General features: G+C 45.0%; 1 protein-coding gene across 1 annotated transcript; it reads right to left on the reverse strand.

The window, feature by feature from the left end:
• Positions 1-2448: 2448 nt before the first annotated feature.
• snx33 (sorting nexin 33) lies at positions 2449-15024 on the reverse strand. Its single transcript, XM_077006924.1, has 2 exons — positions 13589-15024; positions 2449-5391 (listed from the first exon to the last, which is right to left on the reverse strand). Exons 1-2 carry the CDS (start codon positions 14991-14993, stop codon positions 5138-5140), a joined length of 1659 nt encoding a protein of 552 aa, XP_076863039.1. The 5' UTR covers positions 14994-15024; the 3' UTR covers positions 2449-5137.
• Positions 15025-16634: the final 1610 nt, after the last annotated feature.

A 16634-nucleotide genomic window follows, 5' to 3' on the forward strand; every position in this document is an offset into this window, starting at 1 on the left:
TGTTTCAGCCTGAGAGAAGGTTCTCTGGACATTACAGTGTATCTTTGTCATGGTTCTTCTGTTAGTGTTGTTTGTTAAATCTGTCTAATTACCCAAAAATAAAGTCTGTAAAAGACATTTATGAGTCTTGGAAAATACCATAAGAGGTTTGTCCTTCATTATGTTCTATTTCTGTCTTCAGTCTGCTGTAGTTGCCATAGTATGAAAAAGAAGGTGAATATGCCCCATGTACACTCATGATTACTGGATGACCTGAGTACAGTAAGAGTGATTTATAAGGAAGGTTCTGCACTGGCAGGGAAACATTGCAGCCACATTCCCACAGAGTTGTGAAATTCTCACAACACCTCACAGTGTATTAGCAAGACAGCAGAGTGAGCTCACTGATGAAGAACACGATGAGTCAGGTGGGGAAGGGTTGGCTCTGACAACCACGAACACCCATGACCCACATGACTGCTGCAGCACGTACTGGAGATACAGGCTCCTGAAGCCCTGGGGGAGTTGTCACCTTCCAACAGGCAGTAAGGCAGGAGGTCTTGGAGAGGAACTGAGCTTGGAATGAGGGGGGGGGGGGGGGAATCAACGCAAAGAAAGGGGCGTGGTCTAAGCACTAGGAGGAGCCTGTCATAACATTCTGCTGAAGAGTTCAACCATTCGAATCCATTCGGGTTCAGTCATCAGTGTTGGTGTTCGGTATCAGGTGTGCAGTAGATTAGGTGAGAGAGATAATGAGAAGACATCAGTATGTAATGCCTAATCCACATGTAGACAAACAGGAGCATTAAACTGTTTGATTACTGCAACAGGAGAACTTTCCTATGGGAGTTTGCGAATTAGAATTAGTGCCATGTATTTAGGACTTCATCAGAAAACCAACTGTCCACAGAACCTAATTATATTCATAAGTTGTGTCATTTTGCTATTTAGGGGAATTTGAATTGCATAAATTAGCCGTTAGCTAGTAATGTTTTCAAAAGAAGGATGAATAATCACATCTGTAATATACTCACCAATTTGGCAAAGGAAAGACAGGCAGGGAATTTAGCAAGTCCCTTCAAATAAGAACAATGGCAATCAGATGTCATAATTTTGAATGTCATTCAAATTGTTTGCAGGTGAATTCTAATTACTTTGAAGATCATTCTAACTGACCAACATCAGTTATATTTAGCTGGTATCAGATGTCACTGTATCTCCCCATGAAATGAAACAGATCTACTTCAAGAGCCTGAGACAGTAGAACAGCAGGTCCCGCAGAGCCACAACATAACCATCTGGCCAGAAAATGGACGGAGCTCCTAACTCTCATGCACACACATGCACACTTTAGACTGCGCGTGTGATTTAGCGGTCCTGCTGGCTGGACGGTATCACACCCGTAGCATTCTCCTGCTCTCAGGCGCGCCCCCTTCGCCACTCGGCTCCGTGTGTGAACATGCTCAGACTCTTCAGATGACTCAGCCACTCGGCTCCGTGTGTGAACATGCTCAGACTCTTCAGATGACTCAGCCACTCGGCTCCGTGTGTGAACATGCTCAGACTCTTCAGATGACTCAGCCACTCTGCTCCGTGTGTGAACATGCTCAGACTCTTCAGATGACTCGGCCACTCGGCTCCGTGTGTGAACATGCTCAGACTCTTCAGATGACTCAGCCACTCGGCTCCGTGTGTGAACATGCTCAGACTCTTCAGATGACTCAGCCACTCGGCTCCGTGTGTGAACATGCTCAGACTCTTCGGATGACTCAGCCAAGCGTCTTCCGCTCGTGTTTCAGCAACATGATTTCCTTTAGTGCAGAGTTTCAGAACTGAGCCATTAGCCGTTTCCAGCCATTGTATGTTTATTTTATACTTTAAGGATCTAATATCCGTCTAATCAAGTTGCCTGGAAGGTAGAATGATGGAGAGAAGGAATAAGAATAAAGGGCTGGATCCATAAGTTTCTCGCATAACTGTTAGCAGTGTGTTGGTTCATAAAAACAAACACAGATTCACTCTGCCAAGTTTTGTACATGTCTCTGAGAGAACAGAATGGCTATTATGTTTCAGCAGTTTACTCTGGGAAGAAAGCAGAAAATTAAAAGGCCCAATCACTGGACAGGAATGCGAGGCCTGTTCCATACTGTCTGCCCAGCCAGCGGGGAAACAACATAATCCAGCTGATTTCAACCTTCTTCTCTCAGTGTGCTGATCCTTCATCTTCATCTGCATTTTCATTTCAAGCAGGTTCCTTGTGCGTCTCTCTACACATTGGATTGTATTGTTGATTATCTCAGAACTCTCCTGTGTAAGTGGACAATTCAACCCACACTCAGCTGCAGACTCTGAACATCGGGACATGGGGGAGAATCGGTCCCTCTCTGGAGGCCGGGTCCTCGGAAGTGCCCCACTCCAGTAGACGTTTGTGTTGATGCAGTAAATGTTGAACCACAGAGCAGCCTAATTAATCCTCCGATCTCATTCTGAACATATGTTTATAAACTCTGCCTTTCAGAAGGGTTTTCGTTGCTATGATTCTGACCGACATACAGTGCTGTTTATAGCAGAATAAAAAGTAAACAGAAGAATAAAAACATGAACATGTCTCTTTTGGATTACCGTTTTATTAAGACTTTCAGCGCATGACTGGAGTGGAAACAATACTCTGTTTTCCAATATTCCCCCAACACAGAAATCACACATTTTTTTTATTTCCTATTTTTTTTTTTTTTTTGGTTAAACAACCTCACACGTCCTTTCACAGTCCAAATCATGCGTGTGCAGCCCACAGACCCTCAGGGCTCCCAGTTACCGTGGCCTTAACCCACCCCGGTCCTCCTCCCCACAGGGGCCAAAGTGTGGGGGTAGAAGAGTGCACAGCCAGGGCTCTCAGTGTCCCACAACATGGTGTCTCTTCAGCGACATCAGAGTGATGTTAAACCTTGCTGTAGTCAAAAGTATAAAAAGCCTAAAGCTGTGTAAAAAAAAATTATTCTTTTTTTGAGGCAAGAAAAAATTGGAATGCTTTGGTCTGTCAGCAATTACAGAGCTTGCAAAACAAGGAGGGGCACTTTTCTGTCACCCTGAAACCAGCTACAGCTAAAAGTGTGTCTGTAGTGGCCAAGTGGACACATGTAGCCGTGTGTGTGTGTGTGTGTGTGTGTGTGTGTGTGTGTCACTATGGTTCACTCTGGTTCTTCTCTAAGGCTTTATCTCTATGGGGGACAACTAGTAAAGATTATCAGTAAAGAAACCAAGAAAGAAAGAAAGAAAACACTGAGAGAAAACACTGCTTTCTGCTGAAGAGAAAACTAAAGACATCTTACGCAAACCTCTGTAACACTGCAGTGAGATTTGAACATTGCAAATAAATGCATTATTTTACTACATTACTTAGATATATACTTTTTTGTTTTTAGCATTAAACCACATGTAGATTTACGTCAATAAAGACCCATTCTTCTACTTTGGCCCTCAACACATCTTCATGGGTAAACCTTAACATTCAGAATTAAGAGGTTGGTCATCGACAGCTGTCAGTATGCTTCCTCCCCAACGCAAAATGTTCTGTTCATGAACAAATCTCCAATCAGGAACTGCCAACACAGCACCATATGGTCATATGTCTACGTTTCAGTAAGTATGCCTTGTTGCCTTGTATATTTTAATGGTAGCAGCCTCAATGCACTGAAACCCTTTATCTTTGCTAGTTTGCTAGATGCACTGTGTATAGTAAGGACTCAGTTCCGGGAGCCTTCAGAACAGTACAGTCTGGGTAGGGAAATGTATGCATAACCTGAAATTGCAAATAGTGTTGAATGGTACAAACTAAACATATAAAATATTACAAAAGCTTCACCCTTATCCCTAACCCTAGTAATGTGTAACATTTGAGTGAATCTGTGATGCATTTTAACATCTGTACAAAAAAGTTCAATCATGGTCTAACCTTCCTTTATAGATTTTTAAAGAACTTGTCCACAAACTATGTCTCAGAAGTACGCTACCTCTGTCTACTGTCCATTAAAGTCTACGCAAAGATGACTCTCCTAAAAATAAGCAGAACCTATTAAAAAGGTAGACCACTCCAAAGGTAGACCACTCCAAAGGTAGACCACTCCAAAGGTAGACCATCCCCTTGGACAATTTGGATTCACCGTGCTCTACATCCAGATTGATTCCAAAACTCAGGGTGCATCCAAAGAATAATTCCAAGAGTGTGTACCAACATTTGTAAGTCAATTCCTGGTAGAACATATTAAATGTGAAACGCGCTCCCAGCGCATTCTCAGAATTCCCTAGTTGCATGGCTGGGCTTACAGGAATGTGGAGAAGCACTTTGCCATTTTAAATAGAGAAATATTGTTGCCAGTCATAGAGGCAACAAATTACATGTGTGTTGTCTGTTGAAACAACATAAAAGCAAATGTATAACAATCTTTTCTAGGTTTGTAGTAATCGCAAATAAGAGTCATTACTGTCGCCTATACTCACAAACACACCACCTCAGCAATAGAATTCTCAATAGAATTCTAGAATCCCCAGAATTCCAGAGCTCCAGCTCAGTTGATTCTAAATTGGTTGATTCTGGCAGCTTGGCTCTGGCACCTGCAGAGCCATGAAGACACCCCTAACAGGCACAAAGAGGGCCTGAATCCAGACCTTTCCTTAAGAAAAGCTATTCAACCTGAGTCTGGGAGGTCACAACTGGTCAAGACTACAAATTTTGATCTAAGGACTTACTTAGGAAATAAGATTAAATAAAACAGAATACGTGAAAACAAAATAAGATGCTAAATATAATTACACAAGTTATTTCTCATCAAGGCATCACAAAATTATGCGAGTCCCTGGAATTCTGTGATTTGGCTAAGAAAAGCAGCCATGAAAGTGACGTATTTAAGTGCATAAGCAAGTGCTTAGTCCTCCTGTGCATTGTCCTTTTACCGTTTAATTCTGATCATCTACACAACCACCTCTACCAAGTCCAGCCATTTCTGCAGATTCCGTGGACTCAGAAATGACTTTGAATCCATGCATCGACTCCGAGCTGCAGGGCATTTCGCGACTCGCGAGACAATGTGAGAGGCTCTTGTGCAGGAGCAGGGCCACGGCTCCGGGGGGCCCAACACTGGCGAGGTGTCAGGCTTGTGCACTACAGGCTGTCGTACATGTGCAGGGTCCTCTCTAGCTGCTGGCCCACACGCTGGTAGAAGGCGATCTGCTGGCGGAGGTAGGCCTGCATCATCTCTTTGAAGTCCACCTCGCGACGGCAGTGGAAATGGTTCATCTCGGCCTGCAGGGCGAAGCCCACCGTCCTGCAGCGCTTGCGAATGCCGTCGGCCTCGTCTTGGTCCATCTTGCCCTCGTCGCTCATACGCTGCGACTCCTTCACCTTGGCGAACGCACCTGCAGCGGACAGAGACAGGTACGCTCGTTAAACCCACCCTGGAAGACGAGAAAACAGGACGTTGCTAGGCCACCGAGGAGACCACGCAGGTGGTTTTCTGGAGTTGTGGTTCGGGACAAAGCACGGACCCTTCCTCACCTGCAGGGGGCAGAAGAGTGAGCACAGAGAAACTCCTGAACAATAGAGAGAAGCAGCAGCACCAACTCCTCCACCTATAAAGCAGAAATACAGATGGTTCCTCTCTGAACCCCGTCAACACCCACCAGTCTGCTGTGCATTTTTGTTGTTGTTTTATTCAAATTGGAATCATCACCTGACTTTCACCAATTCAGTCCTATCCACCAACTTTCACATGCTGCTTAAGACGAGAATGACACTTTTATATATAAATGTCATGAATGCAAAAGCAAACTGGACTATCGACATCTGCACTACCTACATAAGCAGAGGTGTTGAAGGGAAACAGCAGTGTGTTCTTTGTATGTCTTTGACAAATGTATGCATTCTGTTTTCCAGCTGACACGTTACCATGCATCACCAAAGCAGATGAGAAGTCCACACAGGAGTAATACGAGATTAGCCATTACGGAATAGCACGACCATGTGTGAGACATGCCAAAGGCTCGTCTAACCAGACACGCAAGAGTTCTTTAAGCCCTAGACAATACATAGCTCCTGGCAGATAATGGGAGATATAGAGCATGATTTGAATAAAGAATGACTCCCTCTTTTTTCCCTTGTGGGAAAAATACACTGGCCTGGGACTGTACGGACAGATTAGATCCTGTACGGAACAAACAGGACCTACACAACTGTTGGACCATCTCTCAGAATTCTGCCCAAGCTGACATCAGATCCAGCTAACTTAGCATGAGTATTTCACAGGGAGACTATCTCTCTAACATCTTACCTCAAGGAGCACCTTACATTATTTTATTACCATGTGAATGGGGACTAAGGTCTATGACTGTGACTAAATTATTCTGGCCAAGTTTAGCTAACGTTCACATCTCCATAATGTATGGAATCTTTATCCAATCATGCCTAAGAATTTGAGTGTTTCAAATTTCCAACATGTAATTGAGCATGTTTGTGTGAGAGTGACAGTGATCTACAGCAGGAAGCTGAAATGTTGTGTATGTTGTCCAGCAGGTGCTGCAAATAAGGTTCCTTTCCTGCTCATTTCAGACCAGCAATGACCAAAAAAACCCACACAAAGCTAGAGCAGCTCAGAGCGTCTGTGAGCTCAATGACCCTCTGTCATTTGAGACCTCATCTGAGGCTACAGCAGGGCTAAAGAGAAAGACAACTGACCTGTTAGTGCCAGGCACTATAGCAGTCCTTCTCTCTCTCTCTCTCTCTCTCTCTCTCTCTCTCTCTCTCACAGTCACACAATAATACAATCTCATGCGCTCTCACTCTCAACAGGGCTGTTCTCCTTGTTTCTCTCTCTCTCTCTCTCTCTCTCTCACACACACACACACACACACACACACACACACAATCTCGCACTCCCTCACTTACAGCAGAGGTCACAGTGCTACTCCCCCAGTTGGACACTATTGTTCAGTAATCTAATTGGCAAAAGACACAGTGTAAGCTACGCTCAGCCAAACCCACAAACCAAACCTCTTAAGTCCACAACAGACGTTTGTATGGTTAGCTAGGCAAGGTCCAGCCTTGATACAAGTCATTAGTTTCAATAATGTAGCACAGCAAGCAAACATCCATCAGTACAGGAGAGCCAGTCTCATGGGTTCCAGTCACTACACATATCTCCTCAATGGTACATTGTTCCTACACCGAAGATCCTGCCAAGCTGGCTTCACTGGAACCAGCTAAGCTAGGGTGGCTATTCGACTGGGAGACTGACACAAGGAGCCCCTTCTGTTATTTTATAACAGTGTGTCTGGCAACTAAAGTCTTCTCTCACCATCTCAGATTTCCAAACATTATGGAATCTTCATCCAAAAATACATTGTTCAACATCTAAATGAGCAAATGTAAAGGTTCTAGAGTATACTACAGTGTATACTAGGCTATAACAGAACCTTTACTCATATATACCGGCTTATCCAGCTTGAAGGCCTAATGTCTGTAGGCTTATGTTCTCGTTATTTTGAGGAACAAATAAGTACCTGATTCTTTAAAATGGGTTAATGGAGACATACACCTGAAAAAGATACAGCCTGGCCTTTAATAAATGTACCGAAATGGACATTAAAGTGCACTAACTACAACAAAAGAAACGTTAATGACATACAAACGTCATGGAAACTAAACAGGCTTAAATGAGACACAACATAATGCCTTAATAATCCTGAGATGGAGTGGCTACTGATAGACAACACACAACACCTGAGGGATGGATGGACAAACAAAACATTGACACGTGTAAACACAAAAACACGTCCACGCGTTCACCGCCGCCGAATGCCGCTGGCTGCCTACATGGGAACCGTACTGTAACAAAAGAACCTCCTCACTGCCCACAAAAAATAAACAAACAAATACAACTCCATGTGGCTTATAAATCATTTCACTAGAAGAGATGATGGAAATGAAATAGCTGTAACTTGACAAGATGCTTTGATTGTGCTTGCGATAAAAAAAAAAATCCGTTTCCCGTTTGTCCTGTGCAAGAAGCCATTGCACCTCTAACATGGAGCGTTCGGTTGAATCTACCCATTTCTTTCAGAGGACGGCCAACCATCTGGGTGTGAGTGGGTCCAACCTCTGTTTGAATCCAATATTACGGAGTGCCTTGTTAAAATCTTAGAGTCTCCATGACTGCGCTAAACAGAACCATAAAACCATATGCATTATTAAAGCTAACTAACAAAACCCTTTTTCTATGAGGAATTATTCATGTTTTAATAAATTACATTAGATTACATAAATTGCATTTCATGTGTGGTTCTGCATGCTTGTTTAGTCGAGTAACAGGAGACTTGCCCTGTAGGGCTGATCAACAGTGAGGAATTGCAGACAGACCTGATTAAATGCAGACTGATGTGTCAAGTCTACAGTGGTTAGTCCTGATTGATTAACATGGCCTCTAGTTATGTGACCTGTCCTTTCAAAATAACACGAGGGTCAGTGAGTGTAGAACGAACAGTTCCAGCTCTTCAAAATAAACTCGCTCACTGAACCTTTATTGGATAGCAAGAGACAGAAGAGGCAGATGAGAGAGACAGACAGAGAGTGAGACAGAGACAGTGAGACAGAAAGAAAAGAAAGAGAAAGGTACATTCCTTTTTGCCTGGCCCCGTACCACGGGAGACAACGCAAACCAATCTGAAATACAGCCCCAGACCTTTAAGCTAAATCATTCAAAAGAGAAAATCAGATACCAAATTAAAATCACATGCAGCAGAACACAGATGTTCTTCCAACATACTGTGCATTGGTGGAGAAGACTGTTATATGGCCGGCAGCGTTCTGATGGGTTTAGCAGGCCTGCAGTGAGCTGTAGAAACATTGCAAGGAACGTCAGGCTCTTTGGTGTGGGCTGAAAACACAGTGGAAGCCTTCACCCAGATTCGTGTGCGAGAACATCACTAGAACTAGTGGGGACGTGCGACAGGGAGCACTAGTGCCAGCTCACCAACAGAACAACAGGAAATCTTGCAAACTGAAATGCTTGCAGCGATGTGATCACCCTGGTCTCTTGGTCATACACAGCAGTGTTACAATCCTATGGTCACACACGTTTGGTTGGGACGTGTGTTGCACAAAGCGCTATAGGAATACATTTGCCTCCACTCTCAGTGCTTTATCTAAACAAGGATTCTTCGGGGTTTAAGTGAGACTTCAGGTGATTTGATTACATCCCTTATTAACAGCTGGACAAATTGTGCTTGCATTTAAGCACCTGGTTAGAAAACGTCAGCTAAGCTCACACAGGAGTTTAGCTTAAGCTGATGATTACGGCTATGCTCACAGGACAGGGGACCAGGTTGAAGCTTCTAGAAAGCCTCGACTTGGTTTTCTGTATGAAAGGACCCCTCGACTTTCGGCACTGCCAACCAGCTGCTCCACAGCAGTGGAGTTGGGGGATAACAGGGTCAAAGTTCAAAGCCAACGAACGCTTCCCGCATGCCTCCAGTGTTGCACGGCATACCTGAACAGGGCGCAAGGACAGGACGTCTACGGACCAATCGGGTCTCACTCAGCTCCCCCATACATGCATGTCTCGCACATGTGTGACCGAACACGCACGCACACCTCAGGGCTCTCAGCATGTGGTCAGAACACAGCTATTTAGTGTGTGTGTGTGTGTGTGTGTAAAAACCAAACCCAGAACTGCTTCGCTCCTCACTACTGTCTCGCCTGCATTCCAACTGGATATTCACAGATGGAAAGGTCGTTTGGCAGTCCCACAGCCCCAGACTCTCCCGTGCCACACCGCCCTCAACCCTCTCTTTCCCTCAAACCAGAGCGGCAGGAGCCCAGCCTAATCTGTGGAAGGGTTTCCAGGCTAGACTGTGTGTGTGTGTGTATGTGTGTGTATATACACGTCTGGTCCACATCAATGCCTGGACTCTGTCTTCCTCAAAGCCAGGAAATCATAGTGAATCATATCAGCGCACTGTGTGGGAGAAGCTTCTGCGTCTGAACTGGACCTGAGCAGCAGGTACGCTGCACGAGGCCAACGCAGACCTCACTCTGATCCACCTGCGACTCCGTTATGGACTCTGATCGCAATCCATCCTCCACGGTTCCAAACATGCATAAACGTTGAGGTGTGCACACTTTGGGGATGAAAATAATTAGGCAACAGTCATTAAACTGTTCTAAGAATTCAGCATATGCCAGAAGATCGTTAGCCAAATAAATCAGTCACATTCAAAGCAGTTGACATGAAAAACGTTTCAACCACAGCATGACCCAAACCTTCAGGACAAGGATGTCATGAGCTTCAGAGACAGCACAGCCGTGGGCAGGCTGGTGGAACAGAGTGGTGGAGCACGCAGTCTTGGCCTTTCTCTTCACATACTTGTTATTGTTCTCCTGTCTATTAGCTCTCTTTGATCTCCCCCCACATGGATGTGTGTGGGTAAGGGAACTAGCTGTTCAAGATTTCCTATTGGCTCGATCTGTTCGCGCTGCCACGGACGCTTGACACCGGAGACGGCGCGCGCGGCCAATCGGTCATCGCCCACTCCAGCTGGAGAGGAAGTGGATCAGCAGCAGGTGACCTTCCGACCTTCCGACCCTCCCCCTCACCTCCCAGCCCGCCACCACACACCCATCTGACAGACCAAAAGCTTTCTCTATGGCAACGGTGTTAGGAACGCTCGGCTGTAACCGATAGCACCCTGCGAATCATCACAAGACATCATTAAACGTCCTCTGTGAAGAGGATGCTCTTTCATTCATGCAAAGTATCAAAAACCCTCCAATCGACATCCACCAAAGCAAGAATACACCATAAAGCAATCCATCCAACCAGGCCTGACAGCCAGACCCATAGCCTATGATATATGAGCCATTTGAAAGCAGTCTGTACAGAGGCATGGATGGTTCGGGTTTGTTTTTTTGCAGGCCTGCCCGTCCTTCCCCGCTCTTTATCAGTACCATATGGGTCAAACCACACCCTCAGGGCTTTGTTATGGGTTCAGCAGACCAAGCGAGGCCTACTGTGTGGAACTACACAGGAACAGAAAAGACAAGAACCTCTAAGGGTCAGGTGCAGCAAACACGACTCAGAATATGGTGATCAAGCTGAGCGGAGAATTGTACACAGCTAACGGACATGAATAGAGCAATGGTGTGATGGTTTTAACGTAGTCCATGTATCCTAACGTTCTCTGGCTTTGGAACGTTCTCTCATCAGCTGCATTTTGCTATGCAGTTTAATCAGCATTTTACTCTTCAGCTTAGAAGGAATACAGGTTTTTGGGGAAATGGTGAAGAGACATCATCATGGACTTCCTCTGAAACATGCTCACAAACACACACACACACACACACACACACACACACACACGTGCATGCATGAATGCATGTACAAGCACACGCACACGCACACACACAGGCAAGCAACAACACTCTTCAGATGGAATTTTTGATAAACTATCTTAACAACAACCACAAAATCACAAGTCTACTACACAGCACTCCTTATGACAGGATAGTCCTGCCTGTCTAAGCAAAACAAACAGGAGTGTTCACTCAAATGGGGCAGACAGGCCTTTGCCAAAGAAAATCTCATCAGACTTCTCATGCAAGTCTCCACACTTCCCTAGGGCAAATACATCTTTCTTTATAAAATTTATCCATCAGAGGGGTTGCATTATATTTATATAAATAAAAAAAAGTTAAAACTGAAAACTAAAAACACTTTTTTAAAACTAAGGTGTAAGGCAAAAATGCATCATCATTCAGGTGAGCTCCTCCACCTTCTCTGATTGCTTGTATGACTCGATAGTTGCTAGTGAAAAAAATATTTGTTATGCAAGCACAAACTCGCAGAGCTTTTGGCATGTGCAGCATAGGACTTGTGCAGAGCCCAGAGACCAGAGGGAGGAGCAGTCCCCGGATACAAGACCAGCACAGCCGGGCTGAGCCGTAACTCAACCTCACCACAACAACGGAACATTTACTTGACTTGTCTGACTGCTTTAGAGCACTGAATGCACAACCAGGTTAAGAGTCTGAAGGTACACAGGGTCATACTGTTGAGAGTCTGAAGGCACACCGGGTCAATACTGTTGAGAGTCTGAAGGCACACCGGGTCCATACTGTTGAGAGTCTGAAGGTACACAGGGTAATACTGTTGACAGTCTGAAGGTACACAGGGTAATACTGTTGACAGTCTAAAAGTACACAGGGTCATACTGTTGAGAGTCTGAAGGTACACCGGGTCATACTGTTGAGAGTCTGAAGGCACACAGAGTCATACTGTTGAGAGTCTGAAGGTACACAGGGTCATACTGTTGAGAGTCTGAATGTACACCGGGTCATATTGTTGAGACTGAAGGTACACCGGGTCATACTGTTGAGAGTCTGAAGGTGCCTTGGGTCATAATGTTGAGAATCTATGAACTACGGTGGCCACTTTAATGAGGACATCACACCCCACAAGGAGGATGTACAGGAGACAGTTATATTACAACACACAATTAAAACACTCACTTGTCCAGCTGGCTATGAGAGCTGACCCATTTGATCCAGAAATTTGTAATCTAAAATGTTTCTCACCAAACTATTTGCAGTATTTAAGTCTGGCACAGAAGACACTGAACATTCCTACTCCTCGAAAGGAAAGACTGTGCTGACTACTGAGAACCGAATGTAATTTTTCTTTTTGGTATTTTCACACTGTTGCAAACATCCAAACTGACCAGTATTTTGAGCACAAACTTTGTGGTAGAAGAAGGCTGGTAGACTGTTCGGTGAAGTACAAGGTACAGTAAATATATTTTTTTAAGGTGATCAGTTAGACCAATGAAAATACAAGTATTGGCTTTGACGTGCGTGTAACCCAGTGACATGCTAAAGTAAGACTGATAAATGAAAAATAAGTACCAATTCACTCGAGAGAAATGACAAATAGGTATTGGTCCAGGTATTCCGTCAGACAGAGGACAGGGACTGTTCTGACACCTTACTATAAACACTGCCACATTTCTAAAAAAAAAATGTTGCTACGATCATTAGGAATATTAATGAGTGTCATTTCAACCTTCTTATTTTTATTTACTGTTAACAACATCTTATGGCAAAGCTGCTTTTGGGAAACTCATTTCATAAATCCACATTTGCTGACAGATTTGTCAGACCAATCACCATTACCGACTGTGACAGACCAGGGGTGCCTACCATCAGTCCTGGGAGCTAAAGGCCAGCTCAGTTTAGCTATTTCCCTGTTCTACTCATCCCATTCAACTTGTCAGCTGCTTACAAGGTACAGTGTTACAGCAAATAAATCACAAAGCTGTCACAGTCTTGCCATCCGGGACTGTTGTGGCACATAGATGTCTATAGATGATTACAGATCAGGGTTGTGTTGCTGCAGATTTGAACATCTGAAATTACATTCTGCCTACAGTGTTCAGTCAGTGAAGACTAGAGTTAGACACAGCTGGCTTACGGTCTCCAATTCTAATATAAACGGACCATTACAATAGAAGACATTATCTACGGTCATTACCTATAGGTTAATACATATATATGCATGTTTCACATTACCTTTCTGTAAATGAATGATGTCTGGGAAGTTGGACAGCAGACCTTGGTAGAGCGAAAGCTTGTCCAGCATATGGAACAGATCATATTTAGGCTGCTCTGCGAACATCTCCCCGATGTTCTCGTACGTGCGGCCTGTGTGTGAGATGGCGGCATTGAGGGCATCCGAGGTGTGCGGCGGGTCGAGCGTGAACGCCTGGCTGATGGACTGGAAAGCGTGGCCCAGTCGCTGGAACTCCTTGCGGAAGCCCCCGAGGTGCTTTCGGACCAGCTCGGAGGTCACGTGCGTCAGCTGCATCACGCTGTCGTCCATTTTCTTGGCGAAGGCCTTGAAGGTGTCGACGCGCTCCTCCACGTCCTGCAGGTCCTGGTGCTCGTTGGGGATGTGCAGCGTGAGCATGAAGTGGGCACCCACCAGCTCGTCCTTCTCCGCCCGCCGCTTCCCCAGTTTCCACTGCTTGTCGTCGCCACACATGAGGAAGTGCTCGAAGCCCTCGTACTGGGACAGCACCGGGTGGCTGGTCATGTGATCCATCCACAAGATGAGCCGCCTCTTCCTCTTCTCGATGAAGTCCTCCTCGAAGCGCCCGGTGGCCTGCTTCTCGGGCAGGTGTGGGGCGGAGATGACGGTGAACTTGTGCAGCAGGCGATTGTACAGCCAGTCGAAATGCTTGTAGCGGCGGTACACGGGTCTGCCGGTGTGACTGGGAGTGACGCGGTAGGAAATGTAAGTCTTAATGCCTTTGAACTTGGTCTGTTTGGTGGGATCCTCAATGGAGCAAGAGAAGGGCTGTGGACTCTCCTTCCACTGAGGCCCCCGGGGGCCCATCTCTATGGTGTATGCCTCAGCTATCTTTGCCATCATGGGCACATCACCAAGCACAAACGCCTCCACCCCTGAGCGCACAAAACTTGAGAAACGGTTGAGATTCCTGCCCACCATGCTGCCTTTCCTGGAGCTGGAGATACTGTCCTGGCGCTCCATGTGAGGCTTGGTGCGGTAGTGCACGTTGGCATTGGGACTTTGGTTGGCGTGGCCATTTGCACCCACCGCCCTGCGAGGGTCTTCGTCCTCGACCACCGTAGAACTGTCGTCCCAATCGTCCCAGTCATCGTCGTCGTCGTCGTAGAAGCTGGTGTTAGCGGTAGAGGAGTAATACAGGTGTTCCTTCGCAGGGGAGCCAGCTGGGCTGAGGGAACAGTCAGTCAGGTTGGAGTTGGAACGAGGCCGTATAATCTCAACGTAAGAGGCTGGGAAGAGGCCTCTCTCTCCACGGCTGTTCTCTCCTCGTAACCAGCCGTCGACAGACTTCTCATCAAAGATCACCAGCTCCTCGTTCTCCTGTATATTGATCTCCTCTGTGTTCTCACTTTGGAAAGTGTAAAGTGCTTTAGCTTTCAGTGACATTTTGTCTTCTTGCGATACCAGAAAGCAAGATGAAGATTATGTGACAGAAGATCAAAACCCTTTAGCCTATGTGTCGTTTTTAACTCATCTTAGATACAGGTACACGACATTTGTAAATAAAAACTAACAAACTCCAGAGCTTTGTTTGATTTCTGACGTCAAATGCGCTCCATCCCATACTGTAACAATTTATGACTCGAGCACAAAACACTGTATCTAAATTTCTAAATGCAGTGGATCCAAGAGTCTGTTTACGTCTGGCTATCAGATGATCTATACCAAAAAGGATTTAATATGTAAACTGAAAATCACAAACGCACGGAAGGAGATTAACATTTTACAGTGTTAAAAGTTAAGACAGTGTTTATCAAAAACGTCTGAGGTTTTGTAGACTATATTTCGTTGAAATAAAATATATATACCGCGTATTGACAGTGATTCAAACGCCGCCCGCTCTCCGTTCAGTGCTACATTGTTTTTAACATTCCAAAAGTTGCAACACTGTAAAATAGCGACGATGAGATGATCATCACATTCTGTAGTCGGTGGGGTTTCATTTATCGTGCCAATCCAATTTATTTTCCAAAAAACTTTAAAATCCAAACGCTGAACACATCCACTTCGTTGTTTTGGTCCAGGAGGCAAACAAAACCTCTGTTGGGCTAACTCACGTAACACAGTTCACGACGATCTACTGTATTAGAGTCCAGTGGCTCCAGAGTTCTGGTCATCTTGAGCGAATAACGGGGAAAAAACCCGAAATCTTGTGCGTCCGAAATACAGGCGCGTAAGATCAGAACATGTGAGCAGTGGCAGCAGCACGAAGACACGGCGCCTCGGCCAGGGGACTAATGATGGACGCTTTAGTGAAGCACTCCGAGCTTCATCCTCATCCCGTCAGGAACTTGCTCCGTTTTCGGAACAAAACGAATCCGTCCTGTTTTCATTTCATATCTACAAACCCAAGCGTTCTGATTGTGAAATGTGTAAATTCAAAATCACTTTTCTGCAGAATGTAAAACCTTTTTTACATTTAACAACAAAGTAACCCAAGTCTTTCCATGACGCGAGACCACGGACAATAAATGGAGGAAAGTTTTGTGGGTTATTTAGCTGTGCATTATTAGGCAGGAGGGATTCGGCCTAAAGCTTCCACCCCATCTAGTGGATTCACCTGCTCATGGCACAACGTGACCACAAAGCCTGTTTTTCTGTTCTAATAAACCTTCTTAAACGTTCTTATTGTTATGCTCGTTTATTATTTGTATTTCCATGCATGAAAATAACACTTTTCCTCTAAAACATCAGGTATATCCGTGTTCCAAATAAACCGACACATAAACCGACAACAGTCGTGGTTGTTGGATAAAACTCAGAAGTGTTTTGGTCAACCGGTGTTACGGTCAATTCAGTCCCCACTGTTCCCCCAAAACCGCGCATGCCCGAAATCATCACGAATCACGCTGCTACTGGGTTATCGCCTTTACTCGATGTATACACGTTATAATCTGGGTTTTGGTTTTGCTTCTCTAGCTCAATTGCTTGTGACAAACTGTGCTGTAAAGCTCAGGTGTTTTAGCAGAGGATTAAATGTACAAAAATTAGTTGGATATTTAGTTGTTTACTAATGAATAAATAAAT

The sequence above is a fragment of the Brachyhypopomus gauderio genome, chromosome 5 (assembly GCF_052324685.1).
Source record: "Brachyhypopomus gauderio isolate BG-103 chromosome 5, BGAUD_0.2, whole genome shotgun sequence".
In the NCBI taxonomy this organism is placed as follows: Eukaryota; Metazoa; Chordata; class Actinopteri; order Gymnotiformes; family Hypopomidae; genus Brachyhypopomus; species Brachyhypopomus gauderio.